The following is a 25,215-nucleotide window of genomic DNA, read 5'->3' on the forward strand; positions in this document are numbered from 1 at the left end:
TTGTGTAACGTGTTCTTAAAACTCTTTGCAGAGGCAACATACTTCTCAGAGAATTCCCCACGGACATCTTGTTTGACGTGAACGCCATCATTGCTCATGTTCTCTTGTAAGTACAAGGGGCGCTCATTTGCTTGTTTATTGGTGATTTTACTTTTGAGAACCACACTCCTTGGAGGTATTTTAGAGTTTTAACATTAAATTTATACACATAAGTTTCATACAGACCACTGGTTCATCATCTCATATTGAGGACCTAAACTCTCTTCAGGGACAAGGAACACAGGAGTACACACTCTGTATGAAAGTCGTTTTCCTAACTGGACCCAGTGAGTGATCATAATTTGCCTTTGGTTTACTTGTGCAACGAGTGTTTCCTAGATGCCTTAGTCTGTCTGGGCTGCTAAAATGAAATGCACAAATGAGGTGGCATAGAAAATGGAATTTACTTTTCACAGTTTTGGAGGCTGAAAGTCCAGACTACTGGCAGGTTTGGTGTCAGATGAGAACTTGCTCTTCACAGAAGGGTGTGTTCTCCTCATGGCCTTTTGTAGCAGGAGAAACCTGAGTATCTGAGGTTTCTTTTATGAGACTCCACTAGAGAAGACTGCTTGGACATGGATTTAAGCCAATGGAAGGTCTGTATTAGTTGGCCAGAGACTATATTGGATATTCAGGAACCCAGTATAGCATTGAGCCTTTCTCAGGGTAAGCTTTTAAGCACAAAACAAACAGACAAAAAACCAAATCGTGTTCTGGGTTGATATACTTCAGTTAACAAGAACGGTTAGCCAGAAGCAGAACTACAGAAGTCCAAAAGCCAGGCTGGTACATTTAGAGACCTTCCCAGAACTATGGACTTTGATGGATTAGGTCTTCGTTTTCATTTGGGCTGGTGGTACTGTCTGCTGAGTTTCTTGGCTTGAATGGTACTGCTGTGATGGAATCAGCTGTGTTGAGGCCTGAGGGTCTGTTACAAGGCTATTAATCTCATTCATGATGGGTCTACTTTCATGATTAATCGTCTCTCAAAGTCCCACCTCTGAGAACTACCACTTAGGGGTGGATGGCAGTATGTGTGTGTCAGAGGTCCTCACACCCTGCTGTAGGTGGTTGCAGTTAGATGCTCAGCTTTGCTATTTTTTTGGGGATTTTTAAAGTACTCTGTTTTCTTCTCACACTGGCTTGGTTTTTTCCCAGAGTTTACAGTTGTGTGCCTGCTTGGTTAGCACTGACAGAGTCTGATGGGAGTGTTTGCTGGGGATGCTTCTCAGTTCTCTGTGTGGAACTTCCTTCCAGGCCTGGGATTCAAGTTTACCTGGGCTCTGTTCTGTGCCTCAATAAAAATATGATTTATTTATTTATTTATTTTACTTAATTTTTTTTTTTTTTTTGCCACAAGGCTAGAAAATATGACGTTTACATGGTAAGAGTAGGTATTTACTAAGTAGGCTTCCTGAAGAAAGTGGCAGATGGCATAAATCTTCGAGAGTAAGTGTCTGGTGAAGAAGAAAGCAGGGAAATACGTGATGGACGTGCAGTCGGAGTAGTCTGGAGTACAACGTGTGAAGTAGAGTTCTGGGGCAGGCAAAGGAGAACGTGATCAGTGTTTCGATTCTGTGATCTTCAGTGCTGAGTGCTGCTTTGCATAAACACGAAGCACAAAATGGCAGAAGGATGCTTAGGGACATTCTAGAAATCACTAGAAATTTTTTCATAGTCACAAGCTAAAATTCATTTAGTGATACTTTGGTTTTTTTTTGTTGTTGTTTTTGAGACAGGGTTTCTCTGTGTAGCACTGGCTGTCCTGGAACTCACTCTATAGACCAGGCTGGCCTTGAACTCAGAAATTGGCCTGCCTCTGCCTCCCGTGTGCTGGGATTAAAGGCGTGCACCACCATTGCTCTGCTAGTGATGTGAAACTTTTTTTAAAAAGTGAAACTTAGCAACCCAAGCAGTATTTTTTTAATTGATCATTTTTATACAGTTTCTTCCAAGGATATGCTAATTTGATATATGCTGAGGAATGACAGTGGAAATATATTAGAAGCCTTTGTTTTCCATGGTCAAACTATGTTTCTGTAAGAGCAAAACTTCATATGTTCAATAAAACACTGCATAGCCTTGAGTGAGCTCTGGGTGGTTCAGGTGGCATGCGTGGGCACCGTAGGCTGGTGGGCTGACAGTGTCAGTGCAGAGTGTGTTCTGAACTAAGGCTGCAGTGAAATGGGGAACACTTCCAGAGACACCTGGGTTTATTGTGTGTTTGGTTCTGAATTCTTGTTGGCTTTCAGAAACGTTTTATTATTGGCAAAGTTTTCATGACCTTCATATTCCAGTACCCAAGCACGTATCCACAGTTGAAGAGCTAGCTTGTTTTAGACTAGCTCTGCTTAGTATGTACAGCGGTATTCAGTGCCTGTTTTTTTTTTTCGAGATTAGAATTTAGTTACATTTCTCCCTTCCCTTTTCCTCTCCCATATATCCCATAATCTCCTCCATATTCATGGTCTCCCCCTTCTTACTGTTATTACATGCATATATATATTTATATATACATATGTATTCCTAAATATGACTTGTTGGGTCCATATAATGTCACTCAGATGTAAATCTGCATTTTTGAGGCCTCCTTATCTCACACTGTGGCTAAGGTATTTTGTAGGTGCTTCTGCTAAGAAGTTGAAGTCAATGGTCCTTGGTAAAAGCTGGGGGGGGGGGATTGTTGTTGTTGTTTTTAACATTTTGAGTTACTCCTAGCACTTCCCATTACCTCTGCTTCCCTGGCCTGTAGAAGAGGCAATGAGGAGCCCTTTGGGAGAAGATTGCTTGTATCTGCACCATGTGTACTTGGCTGTTGATTGTTAGAAAGAATTATGAATATTGTAGAATTGGTGATTTATTTACTTTATGTCACAGTAGGTAAATAAAATATTTTTCTTATTCTCTCACTCGCTTACCAGTGTGTAGAGATTGGAGCCAGAGCAAAATTTACTTACATAAGTTTTTACCACTGAGTATCCAGCCCTAATTTAATTCTGTTACGACTTTTAGGCTGGCTTATTATCCTGATGAACCAGCGCCTCACGTGGTTAGTTTTAGCACACGTAGACACTACTCTGTGGCCTTCATATAATGTAGGGAAGTAGAGCAGAGAAGTGATTTTTCTTTTTAATGTGTAGAATATGAAAATAACAGTTAGTTACAGTAATAGTCAGCAAACTACAGTCTTAGTGTAATGCTTGATTTCTTTTTTTTTTTCCTGCCCACCTCATCATTCTGCTGATGGGCAAGGAAGAAGAGCCATTTACAGATGGTGCCACTCCTTTCACAGTCACTGCAGCAGAGGACAGCTAGGCAATGTGAACATAGCTCATCTGGGGGACATTGAGGGCAAAAGCATTGAAGAAAAGAGAGGAAAGAAAGCTGAGAAGTGGAAATCAGAGAGGCTATTCCTTCACTCTTGCTTTGAAAATAATAAAAAGACTCGTAGAACACGGTAGTGCGTACATTTCCAATAATATTTAAATATTGAGTAACTACAACAAATATGATGGCAGTGCCTTGCAGGTTGTCATGAGAAAGGGCGTGCTGTTTCCATTTGTCATTCTGTTTTTGTGGCTAAAACTTTCCCTCAGTCTGCAGTACCCAGTGCTCAGCAGGCAGGTCTGCCACACACTTTATAGCTGCACAGTGCTCACAGTGGAACTACTGCTTACTGTCTTCTGACCACTCTTCTACTGTGTTTTAGACTTGACTTCTAGGCCACTTCTCTCATGTAAAGGAAGCAGAATTGCAGGATTTCTTTTGAAATTCATCACTGTGGTCTTCTGAAGAATATGTGGTCAAATTTATCTTTTCTCTCTCTCTTTTTTTTTTTTTTGTGACTTTGGGCTTTAAGTTGAACAATGGTCTGCAGTATGCCACTGTTATAAAGAAATCCATCCATCCTGAGGTTTTCAGTTGATAAAGCCATTTAATAGCTTTAAACACTGAAAGCTTGACTGAGCCGATAGTGCAGAGTTTTCATGTCTTCCCTCTCCATGAATGGTTTTCCTAACAGCACTTGTGATGTTATGACAGTGATATAATTGGCGAACCCATAGTTACTAAACACAGGTGTTCACTCTGTGTTCCCACCACTGCTGTGTCACACATATGTGCCATTACTCCAAAAGTCTGTCCCCCTTCACCACTGATACTTTTTAAAGAATTTTTATTCTCTCATATATTACATCTCAACTGCAGTTCTCTCTCCCTCCCCTCCCTCCAGACTCTCTCCTCTACCTTCCCTCTCTCCCAGGTCCTCCCTTCCCCGTCTTCTCAGCAAGAGCAGGCTTCCTAGGGACTTTAACCAAACACATAACAAGCTGCAGTAAGACCAGGCACATACCATCGCATCAAGGCTGGACAAGGCAATGCAGTAGGAATAATAGGATCCCACCAGCAGGCAAAAGAGACAGACAGCTTACCCCCACCCTTAGCTCTGCTTCTACTGTTAGGAATCCCACAAGAACATCAAGCTACTCAGCCATAATATACATACAGAGCACCTAGGTCAGACCTCTATAGGCTCTCTGATCTCTGTGAGTCTTCATGGTTTCCTGTCAGCTGATCCTGTGGACCATGTTCTTGTGGTATCTCTGACTCCTGTGGTTCCTCCAATGGTTCCTCCTCTCTCTATAGGATTCCCTGAGCTCTGCTAATGTTGGCTCTAGGACTCTGCATCTGCTTCCATCAGCTGCTGGATGAAGTCTCTCTGGTCTCTGGAATACTCTGCAGGAAGGACAAACTGTAGGTTGAAGGGTTTGTGTCTTGTTTGGTGTCCCAATCCTTCCATGTGAGGCCTTGTCTGGTTACAGAAGACGGCTGGTTTAGGCTCCGTATCCCCCATCAATGGCTAGGTTTACTCTCATAGATGCCATAGTTTCCATTGTACCAGGTTTATAACTGATACTGCCCCTGCAACTTTGCCCATTGCACAATGTCATGTGATGAAGCCACACCACATGCAGCTTTTCCATATTAGCTGCTTTCACTGAAGCAATTGTAAATGGTCACAGGTTTTCATGGTTTGATGGCACACCCTTTTTATCACTGAATAGTATCTGTGGTGTGGACGTTCCCATTCACCCCTTCACCTGTAAGCATGTTAGTTCCTCCCAAGTTTTGATAATTATGAATAACACTGCTATAAACATTGATATGTAGGTTTTTGTTGTGGAAATGTGTTCATCCCTTTGTTTATAAATACATAAGAGTAAGACTTGTGTATCATAATAATTAAATTTGTAAGAAAGCTTAGCTCCTGTCCTGAGTGGCCATGCTGTTTACAATGAGAGAATTCCTGAATGTCTGGTTTTGTTTGTTTGTTTGTTTGTTTGTTTTTTGCCAGCGTTTGATGTTGTGTGTAGTGGCATTTCATTGTGAACATCTTTTTAGATGCTGGCTGGCCATCTGTTACTTGGTGTGCTGTCCAAATAGTTTACCCACTTTTAATAGGGTTGTTTTATGTTTAGATTGAGGTGTTTTATCAGATACATATTTTGTTAGATACTTTTAGTTTGTGGCTTTTCCACTCTTAATAATTTTTTTCCCTCAGAGCCCAGCTATTTTTTAATAGTGAAGTTGAAACTACCAATATCTTTAATAGATTAAACATTTGATACTGTATTTTAAAACCAGTTAGCAATCCAGGGTCACCAAGTTTTTGTTTCCTTTTGGAGATAGGGTGTTATACATTCCTGGCTGGCCTCAAACTTACGATGTAGCCAAGGATAACCTTGAACTACTACTGATCCTCTTGCCTGTCCTGGCATTAGAGACAGTAGCACCACGTATAGACTATATAAGGTATAGACCATGTGTTTCGTGTTTTTGAGTATGGATAGCCAATTTTCCATACTTTTGTGAAAAAGGCTATACTTTCTCTATTGAATTCCCTGTGCTCCTTTGTCAGAGGTCAGTATACTGTGTTTGTGTGGGTAAGTTTCTTCTATTGTTGTTTCTGTTTTGTATTTAAGAGTAAATATATTTAAAAAATTATGTTATATATTTATAAATTATACATTATAAAGACATAAATACACAATTTTAAGTATAAAATATTTAAGATTAAAATCTGTTTAACATGGTCAATGGTATGATCCAGGGGGCTACCTAAATGTCTCAACACAACCAAAGTAATAGATTTTTGTTCAGTATTTGAGGTGTCATGGTTACATAGAACTCTTCTATGTATTGAGCTCTATTTCTGTGTGATGTCTCATGGCTTCTCTGTAAACCAGTACCACTGCTTTAATTTATTGAGTTTGTAATCTATCTGAACAGTTTAGGCCTTTGTATGTTTTTGTTTTCAAAATTGAATGCTTATTTTATTTTCATATCCCATCTAAAATGAGCTTTTACAGTTTCTCCCCTTCCCCAAGCCTTTCTAAATTCTGCTAGTGTTAAGTTTGTTATTTTAGAGACAGTTGACATCTTAAGAATGAATCCTCGAGTTCTCTCTCTCTCTTTTTTGGTTTTTTCGAGACAGGGTTTCTGGCAGTGTTGGCACACACCTTTAATCCCAGCACCTGGGAGGCAGAGCCAGGCGGATTTCTGAGTTCGAGGTCAGCCTGGTCTACAAAGTGAGTTCCAGGACAGCCCGGGCTATACAGAGAAACCCTGTCTCGAACCCCCCCCCCCCAAAAAAAAAAAGGATGTTTTCCCATTTGTTAAAGTATTGTCAATGTACACCAGTAATGGTTTTTTTTTTTTTTTAATTAATTTATTTACATTTCAAGTGTTATTCCCTTACCAGATTTCTACCCCTCCTGGAAACTCCCTACCCCATACCTCTTCCCCTGGCTTCTCTGAGGGTGTTCCTCCACCAGCCCACTCACCCCTACCTCCCTGACTTCAATTCCCCTACACTGGGGCATCTATCAAGCCTTCATAGGACCAGGGACCTCTCCTCCCATTGATGTATGACAAGGCCTTTGCTACATATGCAGAGGGAGCCATGTGTACTCCTTGGTGTGTGGCTTAGTCCCTGGGAGCTCCGAGGGGTCTGGGTGGTTAATATTGTTGTTTTCCTATGGGGTTGTAAACCCCTTCAGCTCCTTCAGTCCTTTCTCTAACTCCTCCATTGGGGATCCCACACTCAGTGCAAAGGTTGGCTGCGAGTATCTGACTCTGTATTTGTAAGATTCTGGCAGAGCCTCTCAGGAGACAGCTGTATCAGGCTCCTTTCAGCAAGCATTTCTTAGCATCCACAATAGTGACTGTATCTGGGATAAATCCCCAGGTGGGGCACTCTCGGGGTGGCCTTTCCTTCAGTCTCTGCTCTGCACTTTGTCTCCATATTTGCTCCCGTGACTATTTTGTACTCCTTTCTAAGAAGGACCGAAACACCCACATTAGGTCTTCCTTCTTCCTGAGTTTCATATGGTCTGTGAATTGTATCTTGGCTATTTGGAGCTTTTGAGCTAATATCCACTTATCAGTGAGTGCATACCATTTGTGTTCTTTTGTGATTGGGTTACCTCAGTCAGGATATTTTCTAGTTCTATTCATTTGCCTAAGAAGTTCATTAATTCATTGTTTTTAATAGCTGAGTAGTACTCCATTGTGTAAATGTACCACATTTTCTGTATCCATTCCTCTGTTGAAGGACATCTGGGTTTTTTCCAGCTTCTGGCTATTATAAATAAGGCTGCTATGAACATATAGGAGCATGTGTCCTTGTTATATGTTAGGTATGTTTTGGGTATTTGCCCAGGAGTGGTATAGCTGGGTCCTCAGGTAATACTATGTCCAATTTTCTGAGGAACTGCCAGACTGATTTCTAGAGTGGTTGTACCAGTTTGGAATCCCACCAACAATGGAGGAGTGTTCCTCTTTCTCCACATCCTTGCCAGTATCTTCTGTCTCCTGAGTTTTTGATCTTAGATATTCTGACTCTTGTGAGGTGGAATCTCAAGAGTCCTTTTGATTTGCATTTCTCTGATGACTAAATATGTTGAACATTTCTTTAGGTGCTTCTCAGCCCTTTGAGTTTCCTCAGTTCAGAATTCTCTGTTTAGCTCTGTTCCTCATTTTTAAATACGGTTATTTGGTTCTCTTCTCTGGAGTCTAACTTCTCGAGTTCTTTGTATATATTGGGTATTTGTCCTTTATCAGATTTAGGATTGGTAAAGATGTTTTCCCAATCTGTTGGTTTCTGTCCTATTGACAGTGTCCTTTGCCTTACAGAAGCTTTGCAATTTTATGAGGTCCCATTTGTAGATTCCTGATCTTACAGCACAAGCCATTCTGTTCTGGGATTTTTCCCCTGTGCCCATATGTTCTAGGCTCTTCCCCACTTTCTCCTCTATAAGTTTCAGTGTATCTTGTTTTAGGTGAAGGTCCTTGATCCACTTGGACTTGAGCTTTGTACAAGGAGATAAGAATGGATCAATTTGCATTATTCCACTTGTTGACTGCCAGCTGAACCAGCACCATTTGTTGAAAATGCTCTCTTTTTTCCCACTGGATGGTTTTAGCTTCTTTGTCAAAGATCAAGTGACTGTAGGAGTGTGGGTTCATTTCTGTGTCTTCAATTCTATTCCACTGATCTACCTGTCTCTCGCTGTACCAGTACCATTTAGTTTTTATGTACTACAATTGCTCTGTAGTACAGCTTGAGGTTAGGCATGGTGCTCTTTTATTGTTGAGAATAGTTTTCACTATTGTGGTTTTTTTGTTGTTCCAATGAATTTGAGAATTGCTCTTTCTAACTCTATGAAGAATTGAGTTAGTATTTTGATGGGGATTGCATTGAATCTGTAGATTGTTTTCTGCAAGATGGCCATTTTTACTATATTAATCCTGCTAGTCCATGAGCATGGGAGATCTTTTCATCTTCTGAGGTCTTGCTCTATTTCTTTTTTCAGAGACTTGAAGTTCTTGTCATACAGATCTTTCACTGGTTTGGTTAGAATCACACCAAGATACTTTGTATTGTTTGTGGGTATTGTGAAAGGTGTCTTTCCCTAATTCCTTCTCAGCCTGTTTATCCTTTGAGTATAGGAAGGCTACAGATTTGTTTGAATTAATTTTATATCTGGCCACTTTGCTGAAGTTGTTTATCTGTTTAGGAGTTCTCTGGTGAAATTTTTGGGGTCACTTAATTATACTATCTTATCATCTGCAAATAGTGATATGTTGACTTCTTCCTTTTCAGTATGTATCTCTCTGACCTCCTTTTGTTGTCTAATTGCTGTAGCTAGAACTTCAAGTACTATATTGAATAGATAGGGAGAGAGAGGGCAACCTTGTCTAGGCCCTGATTTTACTGGGATTGCTTCAAGTTTCTCTCCATTTAGTTTGATGTTGGCTACTGGTTTGCTGTATATTGCTTTAACTATGTCTAGGTATGGGCTTTGAATTCCTGATTTTTCCAAGATTTTTAACATGAAGGGATGTTGAGTTTTGTCTAATGCATTTTTAGCATCTAGTGAAATGATCATGTTATTTTCTTTGAGTTTGTTTATGTAATGGATTACATTGATGAATTTCCTTATATTGAACCATCCCTGCATCTCTGGGATGAATCCTACTTGATCATGTTGAATGATCTTTTTGATGTGTTCTTGGATTCTGTTAGTGAGAATTTTATTGAGTATTTTTGCATCGATATTCATAAGGGAAATTGGTCTGAAGTTCTCTTTCTTTGTTGGATCTTTGTGAGATTTTGGTATCAGCATAACTGTGGCTTCATAGAACAAATAGGGTAGTTAGTATTCCTTCTGTTTCTATTTTGTGGAATAGTTTGAAGAGTATTGGTATTAGGTCTGATATTATTCTGGGCTTTTTTTGGTTGGGAGACTTTTAATGACTACTTCTATTTCTTTAGGGGTTATGGCAATGTTTAGGTGGTTTATCTGATTCTGATTAAACATTTTGGTATTTGGTATCTGTTTAGAAAATTGTCCATTTCATCCAGATTTTCCAGTATAAGCTTTTGTAGTAGAATCTGATGATTTTTTGAATTTCCTCAGTTTCTGTTGTTATAGCTCCCTTTTCATTTCTGATTTTGTTAATTTGGATACTGTCTCTGTCCTCTGGTTAGTTTAGCAAAGGGTTTATCTACCTTGTTGATTTTCTCAAAGAACCAGCTCCTGGTTTTGTTAATTCTTTGTATAGTTCTTTTTGTTCCTTCTTGGTTGATTTCAGCACTGAGTTTGATTATTTCCTGCCCTCTACTCCTCTTGGGTGTATTTTCTTCTTTTCATTCTAGAGCTTTCAAATGTTTTATGAAGCTGCTAGTGTACGCTTTCTCCAGTTTCTTTTTGGCGGAACTCAGAGCTATGAGTTTTTCTCTTAGGACTGCTTTCATTGGGTATGTTATACCTTTATTCATAATTTCTTTCTTTATTTCTTCTTTGACCAAGTTATCATTGAGTAGAACATTGTTCAGCTTCCATGCATAGTGGGCTTTCGGTTGTTTCTGTTGCTGTTGAAGACCAGGCTTAATCCACAGTGATCTGTTAGGAGGCATGGGATTATTTCAGTCTTCTTATATCTGTTGAGGTCTGATTTGTGTCTGAGTATATAGTCAGTTTTGAAGAAGCTACCATGAGATGCTGAGAGGAAGGTATATTTTTTTTGTTTTAGGATGAAATGTTCTATAGATATGTGTTAAATCCATTTGGTCCATAACTTCTCTTTGTTTCAGTGTTCTCTGTTTAGTTACGTTTTCATATGTCCATTGATGAGAGAGAGCTGTTGAAGTCTTCCACTATTATTGTGTGAGGTGCAGTGTGTGCTTTGAGCTTTAGTAAAGTTTCTTTTACAAATATAGGTGCCCTTGTATTTGGAGCATAGATGTTCAGAATTGAGAGTTGTTCTTGTTAGATTTTTCTTTTGATGAGTATAAAGTGTCCTTCCTTATCTTTTTTGATGACTTTTGGTTGAAAGCCGATTTTTATCAGATATTAGAATGGCCACCATTGTTTCTTGGGACCACTTGCTTGGAAATTGCTTTCCAGCCCTTTTCTCTGAGGTAGTGTCTGTCTTTGACACTGAGATGCATTTCCTGGATGCAGCAAAATGCTGGGTCCTGCTTACCTATCCAGTCTGTTAGTCCTATGTTTTTTTTATTGGGGGGGGGGTTAGTCCATTGATGTTAAGAAATATTTAGGAATAGTGATTATTGCTTCCTGTTATTTCTGATGTTATTTTTATGTTTGTGTGGGTCTCTTCTTGCTTTTTCTAGGGTGTTATTTTCCTTCTTGTATTGGCATTTTCCAACTATTATCCTTTGTAAGGCTGGATTTGTGGAAAGATATTGTGTAAATTTGTTTCTGTCATGGAATATCTTAGTGTCTCCATCTAATTGAGGGTTTTTCTGGGTATAGTAGTCTGGGCTGGCATTTGTGTTCTCTTAAGGTCTGTATGAGATCTGCCCAGGATCTTCTAGCTTTCATAGTCTCTGGTGAGAAGTGTGGTGTAATTCTGATAGGTCTGCCTTTATATGTTACTTGACCCTTTTCCCTTATTGCTTTTAATATTCTTTCTTTGTTTTGTGCATTTGTTGTTTTGACTATTATGTGACAGGAAGAATTTCTTTTCTGATCCAATCTATTTGGAGTTCTGTATGCTTCTTGTTGATGTTCATGGGCATCTCTTTCTTTAGGATAGGGAAGTTTTCTTCTATAATTTTGTTGAAGATATTTACTGGCCCTTTAAGTTGAGAATCTTCACTCTCTTCTATACCTATTATCCTTAGGTTTGGTCTTCTCATCGTGTCTTAGATTTCCTGGATGTTTTGGGTTAAGAACTTTTTGCATTTTGCATTTTCTTTGACTGTTGTGTCAATGTTTTCTATGGTATCTTCTGCACCTGAGATTCTCTCTTCTATCTTTTGTATTCTGTTGGTGATGCTTGCATCTATGGCTCCTAACTTTTTTTGTAGGTTTTCTATCTCCAGGATTGTTTCCATTTGTGATCTCTTTATTGTTTCTATTTCCATTTTTAGATCCTGGATGGTTTTATTCAATTCCTTCACCTGTTTGATTGTGTTTTCCTGTAATTCTTTAAGGGATTTTTGTGTTTCCTCTTTAAGGACTTCTAGATGGTTACCTGCATTCTCTTTATTCAAGGGAGTTATGTATGTCCTTTTTAAAGTCCTCTATTATCATCTTGAGATGTGATTTTAAATCAGAGTTGTGAGTGCCCGACTCACCAGCAAAGCAGACGCCACAACAGGATCCTTCTGCACACGTTTATTGGGAGAGCTTGATTGCAGAGGTGAAAAGACCCTGAGCCCAGAACTGGTGCTGCTTATATAGGCCTAGGAGAGGCGTGTCTCACACACGGATTGGTTATGCATTCTACCTCATTTGCATGTCTCACATCTGATTGGTTATACTCTCAGTATCATACCTCATTTACATGTCTCTCATCTGATTGGTTATACTCTCAGCACCTCACAGAACCTCATTATCATACCTCATTTACATGTCTCTCATCCGATTGGTTATACTCTCAGCACCTCACAGAACGTCATTATCATGCCCGGGCCAGGCAGTGACTTGGCAAAAAACTTTTTTACATATGTACACATTGGTTGTTTACCCAACCTTATGCGTGGTGGCCAGCAGTAGCCAGCACCACCTTGTAATGGCATATGTGGCTTCCCACACAGAGTGTTGCTTTTCTGGTGTGTTAACATACCCAGGGCTTGCTCTGTTGGGAGAACTGGGTTCTGATGCTGCCAGGTAGCCTTGGTTTCTGTTGCTCATGTTTTTGCCCTAGCTTCTTGCTGTCTGGTTATCTCTGGTGTTAGCTGGTCTTGCTGTTCTGACTGTGCTTTTGTCCCTCCTGCAAGCCTGTGTGTCAGTACTCCTGGGAGACCATTTCTCTCCTGGAGGAATTTGGGTATGAAGAGCTGTGGTATAGGGTCTGCTTCGTAGTGTAGACAGAAACCAGAATGATCTGGTCCCCAGTTGTTCCTTGATTCCTGTGTCCTGATGGCTCTGGTTGGGTCCCTCTTGGGCCAAGAATTTGAAGAGAAGTGATGGTCTTAGCTGTGCTTGCAGGTGTGTCACTACTCCTGGCAGACCAGCTCTCTCCTGGTATTTGTGTATGTAGCACTGTGGCACAGGATCAGCTCTGGGAACAGATGGAAGAAGGCTCCTGTCCCAGACCGTTCCTCAGTTCCTGTGTCCTGAGGGTGTTGGGCGGGTTCCTCAGAGCAGAAGTGGTGGTCTTACTTGTGCTCTCAGGCTTGTCTGCACTCCTGGGAGGCTAGCGCTCTCCTGTTGCTATTTGGGTATGGAGCCCTGTGGCAGAGGATCAGCTCTGGGCCAGACTGAAACCGGAAGGCTGGTGTTTTTGTTTTAAAATGACATTTCTTCTTTTGAAGAGCACTTTTAGTTTCCTAGCAAAAAGATGAGGGAAGCACGAGCTGCCATTCCTCCCCAGCTCCCAAACATGCATAAATTCTGCCTTTCCCACCAGTGTTGCATCATCTGTTACAGTGAATCAGTGTGTAATAATACATCTCTTTTCTTTTGGGCATCTGACACAGGGCCTTGTATAGGCAAATTCTGAGGTGTACTCCAGCCCTCCTGACAAATCATAGTCACCAAAAGTCCACAGTTACAAAAGGATTCATTCTCCATGTTGTGTATTCTGTGGGTCTTAACAAATGTATAAAGAATTGAATCAGTCATTATAGTATCACACAGAGCTCTTTCATTGACCTAAAACATCTGCCCCCACCACGAGACCACTGATCTTTTTTGTCTTCATAGTTTTGCTCTTTGACCATAAAGGAATTTTTATTTTAAAAACAGCTGAAAATGAATTAGGTTATACCCACTAATAAAGCAGGATGGTTTCATTAATGCTAACAATAATTACTGCTAGATGGAGCAGCAAATATTCTGACTCTGTGCATTAGTATTACATAAAGCTATTAACACACACAAATGGTCTTTATAATCCTATTCTCCACAGCTGAGCAATTTCCCTCCACTGGTTTATATCCTGTTCTTTGTTTAAAGATATTTTTATTTACTGTTTGATACATTTATTTACAAGATGTGTATATCATGTATAAAATATATGTAATCACATCATTTTACCACTTTATTAGTGTTTAATATCTTTATAAGAGGTATGTGTATATATCATATATATCATCTATACGTACATATATATAGTCATATTGTTCTTCTAACCAAGCATTTTGTTAGACAGAATATAAACAACCCAAAATTTATTGACCATTTTTCCACTTACAAAAATATTTTTAATAGTTTATTCTGATTACAGTTTCTCTTCCCTCATCTTCTTCCATGTCCTCCCCAACTCTCCACCTATCCAACTCCACACCTTTTTTCTCTATATATTTATAAAACAGGCAAATAAAAACCACATAAGAATAGATAAAAACAAACAGAAAAAAAAGATTAAAAAAAGCTTGAGAAGCACATAAATATATGTGTGTGCGAACACACACACACACACACACACACACACACACATGAATACAGAGAAATCCCATAACAACACAAAATCTATAACCATAATATACAAGCAAAAGACCAGAGTGGTGGTTTGAATAACTTCTCGAGTTCTTTGTATATATTGGGTATTTGTCCTTTATCAGATTTAGGATTGGTAAAGATGTTTTCCCAATCTGTTGGTTTCTGTCCTATTGACAGTGTCCTTTGCCTTACAGAAGCTTTGCAATTTTATGAGGTCCCATTTGTAGATTCCTGATCTTACAGCACAAGCCATTCTGTTCTGGGATTTTTCCCCTGTGCCCATATGTTCTAGGCTCTTCCCCACTTTCTCCTCTATAAGTTTCAGTGTATCTTGTTTTAGGTGAAGGTCCTTGATCCACTTGGACTTGAGCTTTGTACAAGGAGATAAGAATGGATCAATTTGCATTATTCCACTTGTTGACTGCCAGCTGAACCAGCACCATTTGTTGAAAATGCTCTCTTTTTTCCCACTGGATGGTTTTAGCTTCTTTGTCAAAGATCAAGTGACTGTAGGAGTGTGGGTTCATTTCTGTGTCTTCAATTCTATTCCACTGATCTACCTGTCTCTCGCTGTACCAGTACCATTTAGTTTTTCTTGCTTTTTCTAGGGTGTTATTTTCCTTCTTGTATTGGCATTTTCAAACAGTGTTTCATGACTGCCTTTGAAGCGTTACTTCCACCACCTCTCCTGGTTGTTTGTATCACTTGCTCTTGATCCAGACTGTCAAGCAAGTGGTTGCAGGTGAAATGGCCAAGCCTTGTAGCTGGGAGCCTAGAAAAGGAAGATTGTGATATTATCAACATTTTGGTAGAAACTTAGTCTGGGTTCACCATGACAAAATTCTAAGCTAAGGATTTACATGAGATTCTTGGAAGTGTACTGGATAACACTCAGTTGACTTTGAAATGGGATGTTAGCCTAAAGGTGTAGATCTGGGTTGCTCCTGCCCCATCATTAGCTAGCATCCTTTCTCCATTTGGCTTCCCATTTGTAAGAGTGTCAGTGATGGCTGGGTGTGGTGGTAAATGCTTGTAATGTAAGCATTTGAGACTGAGGCAAGAGGATCTCTTCAGGTTTGAGGCCAGCCTGGGCTAACTAGCAAGATCCTTTTTCCCTAGACCCCCAAATAGTGGGCTATAGCATCAGAAAGTCCATCCATTACTGTCAGGAGTCCTGGATTTGAATCTCAGCTGTAGCAGCAACTAGCAAAATGATGTGGAGCCACTGGACTTCCTGTGTCGAGCTACAGTGTTTCAGTAGCATTGTTAAGGATGTATGTGGAGCATGCAAAATACCCAGCACAGCGAATACTGCTTAGCAAACACTCTTAAAAACAAAACAAGAGGCTACCCTGGGGACTATAGATCAAGTTCTTCTACTTCATAAATCTTTAATACATAGTCAAATATTTAAGCTAGCATAAGTTGGAATGGCACTTTCAGAGTAACTACCAAGTCAAAATATTCTTGTGACATAAGGCATCAGTTGACCTTTTCAGCAGCAGTTTCTCATGAACAAGTTCCCAGAGGCCATGTGACACGCAGCACTACAACACATTGCATGTGGAAGCAGATTTGGCTTCATGTTACAGAGATTTGCAGAAATGTAAATCAGTGCCACTGGTTTTTCTGAAAAGATTTTTTTTTTGATAAAAAGGTATGCTAATATGCAGTGGTATTCTTATTTTCTAAAAATAAGGATTTTTAAGTTTCCCTTTTCCATTTTTGGCAACTATAGAATGGATAACATATGTAAACAAATTGGAGATAAGTAACTGTTAAGCTTATAAAAGAGTCTCAATCCCAAAAGGTTGGAGAAGAGCCATTTAAGGGAAAGTGTTTTTCTGTGAGAGAAAGCTGTATTTGAATATGTAATTGTGAGTATTTGAACCTTTACTTAAGTATGTGGGCCTGGGAAAACAGCCCCAAATCTTTAAATAGCTTAATAAAAATATGTTATGTACATGGAGATTAAATGAAAACATGGGAACAGCTTACTTAGAAATAGACAACAAAATACGAGGATCATTTGGTTGACAAAATGGTACTTGTTAGTAAGTTGGACATGGTAGCTCATACATGAATCCATATTTGAGAGGCAGGGAGAGGTAGAGGGGTTGCTGCAATCTCAAGGCCCACTTGGGCTTCATAGTAACGTAGGTCTGGACCAACCTAAACAACAGAGTAAGACCTTGTCTTCATAAGACAAAGAAGAAATATGCTCAGCTAATTGTGATGAAGTAAAGAGGTCACCGTTGTAGACAGGACAGCATCTGCCTTGTGTTCTGTCCATGTATTTATGAGTAAACTCTACGGTATTGTTTCCTTGCTCTTTTTCTTTCTGTGTGGTCCAGGCTTTCCTTGAACTCATGATTCTCTTGCCACCACTGGGGTTACAGATGAGTGTGTCATGCCTGGCTCTCTCCCACCATTGAATTTCCATTTCTCAGAGTGAAGCACCCTGGTGATTTCATTATTTCAATCAATGTTTGATTACCTTCTATGTACTGTACTCTATTTTATGCTTACTGCAGGTACACTGATAAAATATCAGGGTGCTTGTCTTAGGGAGACAGTGTTTAGTGGGAGTGAGGAATTAATAAGGGAATGGAGTAGAGTATAGATATAGATGATTTCAGATTAAAGTATGTGTCATGAAGGAATCACATAATGAATTAAGAAGGAAAAGCTACAGGCTTATTGACACGGGAAATGATGGTAAAGGATCAGGTGTCTCAGATGGAGCAGAGGCGGAGCTCCCAACAGAGGCTCTGAGTTGTGCCTGCATTGTGTCAGACTGAGCACGGGGCGACACTGTGAAGTTAGCACGGTAGATAATGTTTAGGTCATGAAAGGCTTAGGGACTCTTAGACAGAAGCCCACAGCTATGATGTGCAGACAGCTCACCTACATCCAAGCCTGAGCGACCTGTAAGGGATTAGAGGAGGATGTGAGTGAATGTGGTTTAACTCTGCAGAGGTGGTTGTGATGAAGAAGTTCTTATGCGCGTCCTGGTCAGTTTTCAAGGACGGACAATAACGTAGAGATCAGTTTTACTGTAGTAAATGAGAATGATTGTGCTCTCACTGCTCACAGCTTATTCAGAGGAGTTACTCTTTAAAAAGAAAGTCCGTGATAAAGTTTTCACTGTTTTTCCTGTGTTTATTTTAGTGCTCTGCTTTTTAATGAAGTAAAATATATTACCACCCTGGAAGACCTTCACACCATAGAAAACTCTCTGAAAGGAAAATCAAATATGATATTCTCATATGTAGAAGCCATCGGAACACCAGGTATGGTGAGCTTGCTTGGTCTTCGCTGTGTGTGGACTTGTGTGACTGCATTGCAGTGCCTTAGATGGTATAAAGTTTCCCCACTGTTGCACCTCCTCTAAGTGAGCAGCACAGTGGAGTGGTGCTCTAGAACCCAGTGTTCCAGGTTAGTCCTCCCGGCTCACCGGCTGCTGAGAGTGTGACTTGGACAAGTTACTTAACCTCCCTTTCCAGTCTCTGGATGGGAAAACCTGTGGAGGGCTAAAAAAGCCTCGGGCGAATGTGTAAAGGGCAGATGAAGTCCTGAGTGAGGACAGAGCCATGTCCAAGTCCCTGGTGTCTTAGACCCATAGGAGTGCTAAAGCCTTCCTCCAGGAAAATGGCAAAGCCTTACTCTCACCCAAGAATGAGTCTATACCACACTGAACAGTGTATGCAAAAGCTAGCCTGCTGCTTCCTCCTCCCAGAGGACTGTAACCTGAGACTGATTCCCAACAATACCATCTCCACGCCTTACTGTTTTGTTAGGTGCACTCCATCAGAGTGAACACACACACACACACACACATGCTTGTGCATGTGCATCTGTGTCTGTGTGTGTGTGTGTTTGTGTGTCGGTGCATGCGTGTGTGCATGCATGTGTAGAGCTCAGAGGTGAATATCAGTGGTTTCTTCAGTCATTCTCTATTTATTTCTTTAGACAAGGTCTCTTGCTGAATCTGTAGCTTGCCAATTTGGCTAGTCTACCGAGCTTGCCCTGGAGGATTCCTGCCTACTGAGCACTGACATTATGGTTCTGCCTGCCTTCTAAGTGTGTTCTGAGGATTCCAAACTCAGATTCTTACACTTGGCTCCAAGTGTTTGACTGGTCCATCTCCCTACCCAATTCTCTGTTTTTTTTTTTTAATTTTTAATATTTTTTATTACGTATTTTCCTCAATTACATTTCCAATGCTATCCCAAAAGTCCCCCATACCCTCCCCCCCACTTCCCTCCCCACCCATTCCCATTCTTTTCGCCCTGGCGTTCCCCTGTACTGGGACATATAAAGTTTGTGTGTCCAATGGGCCTCTCTTTCCAGTGATGGCCGACTAGGCCATCTTTTGATACATATGCAGCTAGAGACAAGAGCTCCGGGGTACTGGTTAGTTCATAATGTTGTTCCACCTATAGGGTTGCAGATCCCTTTAGCTCCTTGGGTACTTTCTCTAGCTCCTCCATTGGGAGCCCTGTGATCCATCCAATAGCTGACTGTGAGCATCCACTTCTGTGTTTGCTTAGGCCCTGGCATAGTCTCACAAGAGACAGCTATATCTGGGTCCTTTCAGCAAAATCTTGCTAGTGTATGCAATGGTGTCAGCGTTTGGAAGCTGATTATGGGGTGGATCCCTGGATATGGCAGTCTCTAGATGGTCCATCCTTTCGTCACAGCTCCAAACTTTGTCTCTGTGACTCCTTCCATGAATGTTTTGTTCCCAATTCTAAGAAGGGGCACTGTGTCCACACTTTGGTCTTCATTCTTCTTGAGTTTCATGCGTTTAGCAAATTGTATCTTATATCTTGGGTATTCTAAGTTTTGGGCTAATATCCACTTATCAGTGAGTACATATTGTGTGAGTTCCTTTGTGATTGTGTTACCTCACTCAGGATGATGCCCTCCAGGTCCATCCATTTGGCTAGGAATTTCATAAATTCATTCTTTTTAATAGCTGAGTAGTATTCCATTGTGTAAATGTACCACATTTTCTGTATCCATTCCTCTGTTGAGGGGCATCTGGGTTCTTTCCAGCTTCTGGCTATTATAAATAAGGCTGCTCTGAACATAGTGGAGCATGTGTCCTTCTTACCGGTTCAAATCTAAGTGGATCAAGGAACTTCATATAAAACCAGAGACACTAAGCCGGACGTGGTGGCGCACGCCTTTAATCCCAGCACTTGGGAGGCAGAGGCAGGCGGATTTCTGAGTTCAAGGACAGCCTGGTCTACAAAGTGAGTTCCAGGATAGCCGGGGCTTTACAGAGAAACCCTGTCTCGAAAAAAAAAAAAAAAAAAAAACCAGAGACACTGAAACTTATAGAGGAGAAAGTGGGGAAAAGCCTTGAAGATATGGGCACAGGGGAAAAATTTCTGAATAGAACAGCAATGGCAAAAAAGAAACCCAAAACAGCAATGGCTTGTGCTGTAAGATCGAGAATTGACAAATGGGACCTCATGAAACTGCAAAGCTTCTGCAAGGCAAAAGACACCGTCAATAAGATAAAAAGACCACCAACAGATTGGGAAAGGATCTTTACCTATCCTAAATCAGATAGGGGACTAATATCCAATATATATAAAGAACTCAAGAAGGTGGATTCCAGAAAATCAAATAACCCCAATAAAAAATGGGGCTCAGAACTGAACAAAGAATTCTCACCTGAGGAATACCGAATGGCAGAGAAGCACCTGAAAAAATGTTCAACATCCTTAATCATCAGGGAAATGCAAATCAAAACAACCCTGAGATTCCACCTCACACCAGTCAGAATGGCTAAGATCAAAAATTCAGGTGACAGCAGATGCTGGCGAGGATGTGGGGAAAGAGGAACACTCCTCCATAGTTGGTGGGATTGCAAGCTTGTACAACCACTCTGGAAATCAGTCTGGCGGTTCCTCAGAAAATTGGACATAGTACTACCGGAGGATCCAGCAATACCTCTCCTGGGCATATATCCAGAAGATGTCCCAATTCTCTGTTTTTATGAATTAAATTACATGTTGAAATTTTAGTTTGCGTAGACATAGTGCTTCAGCATGTTACAAAACATAATACCCGGGGCTGGAGAGAAGGCTCAGCGGTTAAGAGCACTGGATGTTCCTCCAGAGGACCCAGGTTCAGTTCCTACCACCTACATGGCAGCTCACAATTATCTGTAGCTCCAGTTCCAGAGGCTCCAGCATCCTCCTACAGACAGACAGACTTACAGGCAAAACACTAATGCACGTGAAATAATTAAAAAGCAAAAGGAAATGTAACACCCTCATAAAATAGTACTCCAGGGCCGGCAAAATGGTTCATTGGGTAAAGGTGTCTGCCACTAACCCTGGTGGCCCAAGTTTCAATCTTAGGAACCTCCTTTCCCCTCATGGAAGAAGAGAACCAGCTTCTAGAAATTGTCCCCTGACTTCCATGTTAGTGTTTACCCCCCCCCCAAAGAAAAACATTTAAAATTTAAAACATAATGCTAACAGCTTGCCCATTTAGTTTACTTTTCAGGGTCTCGAGTTTTGTTTTCCCTAGTTTTTAGTTGTAATTAGTGAAAAACGTGAGTTATGGCAAGACAAGGATTAATTCTGTGATTTATATTTAAGTGCCTCAATCTGCCCACAGTGTGTAAAATAGATGGGAAGGAGTAAAGGGGGAGGATATGGGGAAATGGGAAATGAGTATAGTATGTGGGCACCGGGTGCTGGGCTGATCTAGACAGGGTGGTGCCGGTGGAGGTCGAGGAAGTGTGAGCGTAGGCTTGTGCTCTGGAGGTGGGGTGTTATAGCTACTTTCTTCAGATAGCTGAGACAGGTGGCTTGAGACAGTCTAGGAGATTGGAAAGGTCAAACTGCTAAGAGCTAAGATCAGATTGGGCCAGGAACGTTTGCAGTGGGAGGTCTGGAGTGCTTTTTTGACAACATACTTGGCAGATACAGCAGGGTAGCTGGGTACAGTTAGCTAGCACTTTCATGTTGTGGATGCAGACGAGGGACATGGATTTGCAATGCCCAGAAGCACTTGAGTGTACTCAGAGGTGAGGAAGAACCAGTAAGAGCAACAAGGGTGGTCTGTGTGCAGCAGTGCCTAAAAGCAAAGAGAAGATAAGAGCTTTTCTCTCCGAACAAAGGTGTGGTGCGTAGTTTTCCTCCAAACATTTACTCTTATGTCAAGGTATATGATGCCATGCAAAACAAACAAGAAAGCCCCCAGATTTAGTTCATCCCCATAATGCTGCAGAGGTGGTGGTGTAGGCTTGGCATTTGCTTACCCTCATAGCTCCCTCAGTTGAGGTTCATCAACACTACCATATCTGCAAATGCATTGACAGTTGTACATGGCAAGCCCAGCCTTTCCTCTGTGTCTCTGGTCCTGCTGTCGTGAGTATTCCTGGGATACAGAGTCACCTGACCTCAGTGTACCAGACCCAAGGAGGAACCTAACTTCCAGCACTTCTTCCCTTCAGGTGACTCAGAAATGAGCCAGCAGTGACTTAACCCTCACATCTGAGACTGTGCCTGTCCATGACCTGAAAGTGTCCTGTTATACTGGCTCTCTTAATTCAGGGTGGCTTCTTGTCACTCAGATATAACTTGAGATTTGCTATATATTTTCTCGTTTTCTCAATACCTACCTATCCAAAGATTTTCTATATATTTTCAATAATACTACGGTAAGTTTTTAAGCAAAACTATCCCTGGCATATTTTTTCAGGTAGTATAAACATAATATTAACGACTTGGATGTCAAGGATGTTTGTTCTAAAGGCGTTTGGGAAATCACATCATCAGAGGCTGACATCCAGACTATTGGTCTGCTTTTCATCTGACTCTGGCAGTGGACATCTCATTAGATGATCTTCTCACATTGGTGCTTTTGATTGTTCCTTAGTAGAAACCCCTTTCACTAACCTTAGAGTAGAGATGTTTTGCCAAAGACTCACCTTCTACTCTGCCTTAGAGGAGGTTAGACTGTAGCTTTCCTTTCACATAATATCCAATATCTCTTAGCGATGCCAGTCTGGATGTGTGCAGCTGTATAGTGGGTTTCAACTTTCCTAAAGCTGCAGCCTATGAAGACAGTCCCTCATTTGTGGTGACCCTCGAACATAAAATTATTTTCACTGCTACTTCATTACTGTAATTTTGCCACTGTTAGGAATTGTAGTATAAATATCACTGTTTTCCAATGGTCTTAGGTAAGCTCTATGGAAAGGTTGTTCGACCCTGAAAGGGCCTTGACTCACAGGTTGAGAACCCCTGGTCTAGGGAAGGGAGGTGGGAAAAACCTCCTGTTTTTTCCACACGCTACTTGACCAGCTAGTGGGCGATGCTAACTTAGGGATCACACAAAATGGGAAAGTCTTACTTTTCAGATCTAGGGGTCCTCTCTAGGGTTGTAGCCTACTGACTGACTTGTATAAACTGCCTCTACCCTTGTTCTTCTGAGTTCACCTGTATCATTTAATTCAACAATCCTATCTAAGGGGACTGAATCTGTATCTTGAAGAGTTATCTTCTCCCATGTCCACTGCAACATTATTGACAATAGGCAATTTACAGGAACAACATCTGTCTGCCCTTAAGTGGTCATAAATGAGCTGTTAGGAAGGGGCCAGATCTGGAAGGAAGAGTGCTTTTAGCCTCCCTTATCCCACTTCTCTTCTGAAACCTCCCGTTGGGCAACTTTTTACACACTGCTTTAACCAGTACCACAAATTCTTGTGAGGGAAGTAAGTTTTTTTTTTTCTTATTGAGACAGTCTTACTACATGATTCTGGCTGGCCTCAAGCTCAGAGAGTTCTGCTTGCCTTTACCTCAAAAGGGCAGGGCTGAAATTAAAGCTGTCTACCATGTTCTTCCAGCCATGTTCTTAGTCCAAAAATGATGGCTGTTAACACTGGTGGAGACTGTAACTAGAATGGGCCATCCTCATATCTAGCTGAAAGGAGACTTCTGTTCACAGAGTGGAAGACTTCTGAACTCCGTCTCCATTTCAGGTTTCTGGAAGGAAGCAGAAGCAGCAGGTGTGCAGGGAAGTCCATACATCTTTTTTATTGTTTAAATAAGCACCAGGTGATGTTTACCAGACACGTCTGAGAAATGCTGTTCCTCAAGAGCCTATTCAGGGCACTCAGAATGTCTGCATTAGCCACACACCCCACCTATGGAAAAGGCGGGTTCAGGTCTAGGTTCAGAACAAAGCATGCCTTCCCAGCTCAGTGGGTACCCTAGATATTAATGTTCTGATGTCTGAAGTAAAAGGATTGAGCTATGAAAGAAGTAAAATGTTTCTGTCTGCTAGGCATGCATGCCTCATCCTTCCGTTCAAATAAAAGCCCTGTCTTAGTTACATAGGTGGGCAGGGGCCTATCATACCAAAAATGATTTTCTCCTGTGAGCCATTCCATCTACAGAGACATTTTCATGTTTCTGAATTCTTTAGGGCAGCAGAAATCAGGAACGTCCAGACTTTCAAGTTGTAGCCAGTACCGTCCTCTAAAGGGACCATTTCTGCTGACGCCCTGAAGATGGGGGTTGGGGCTGGGAGTGAGAGTTAGCAGGATTGCCTAGCCGTATGTAAGGTCCTGGGCTCAGCCCTCACTGCTGGGATGAGTAGTGGGGCATGGGAGGAACATTGCTGAAGATGAGATTTTAAGGAACACAGGAACAGTTGTGTTAAATATAGTGAGTTAAGAACAGCTAGTTAGCACAGTGGTGGTTACTGATAACCTTACCAGGTACAGTTTCTGTGGGTTAGTAGGAACGATGCCACAGTTGTGAGAGAGCAGTAGCGCAGTGGAGATGTACCTAGAGATCATGTGAGAAGCTGCGCTGTAACCTGGGTGTTGTCTGGAAGAATATGTGAGGCACAGAAGACTCTTCAAAGAAACTTGTTTGTGTATTGACAAGAAAGTGCTGGGTGAGAAGAGGGAATACATTCATTCAGGGGAATGGCTGCAGCCAGAGCTAGGCATGGGCAACAGGGGGATAAATCTAGTTAGCGAAAGGAGGAGATATGGTTGTATTGAATGTACAGAATGTTCTTCTGTGGTCATAGGAAGGATGGGGCAGTGTGGCATCGGTTTAGGTACATTCATAGACAGATGCGCTTTGCAGAGGTTATGGCGTGTCCAGCCTTCCCTGTACATGTGTGTCTGTGGCGGCCAGAGGTTGATGTGTGTCTCTTTGGTTGATCTCTTCCTTGTAGTTGGAGGCAGAGCCTCTGGTTGACTCTGGAGCGCACTGATTGAGCTAGCTAGCCCACAGGATCCTCCCCTTCCCACTCCCCAGTGCTGAGATGACCGGCGCTCACTGCAACTCGTGAGTTCTATGGGATCAAATTTAGATCTTCACGCTTGCACACCAGGCACTTTACCAACTGAACCGTCTCTTCCACATCCCAAAAATTGGGTCTGTTTTAATCAATGAAGTAGAAATGAAGTCGTACATTGAAGTAGAAATGAAATCTCAGTTTGAGAGGGGAAAAGAGAGATGAAACAGTCATTTAGGAGGTCTAGAAATAAGGAATGGTTTCTATATAGCATGGTTGCTCACCCTTGTACTCCTAGAGCTGGGCTGCCATTTGAGGACAGACTGGGACACATTGCAAAATTATGGTTTAAAAATTCAAAATAAATAATAACATTAACGTTTTCTGCTAGGCAGAAATAATATTTAAT

The 25,215-nt window shown here is 41.2% G+C and overlaps 1 protein-coding gene across 3 annotated transcripts in view; it reads left to right on the plus strand.

Moving 5' to 3' along the window:
- The window catches only part of Txndc16 (thioredoxin domain containing 16), an 88,936-nt gene that overhangs the window by 13,451 nt on the left and 50,270 nt on the right, over positions 1-25,215 (plus strand). For 2 of the 3 annotated variants that reach the window (XM_021181560.3, XM_085828610.1), the window contains exons 6-7: positions 32-106; positions 17,688-17,809. In XM_021181560.3, coding sequence (XP_021037219.1) covers positions 32-106; positions 17,688-17,809 — 197 coding nt within the window. Of the gene's footprint in view, positions 1-31; positions 107-4,683; positions 4,792-17,687; positions 17,810-25,215 lie in introns of those variants that run through there. The other variant, XM_029469058.2, reaches the window with a different exon arrangement.

The sequence above is a fragment of the Mus caroli genome, unplaced genomic scaffold, assembly GCF_978045245.1.
Source record: "Mus caroli unplaced genomic scaffold, Mus_caroli_1 scaffold_12, whole genome shotgun sequence".
In the NCBI taxonomy this organism is placed as follows: Eukaryota; Metazoa; Chordata; class Mammalia; order Rodentia; family Muridae; genus Mus; species Mus caroli.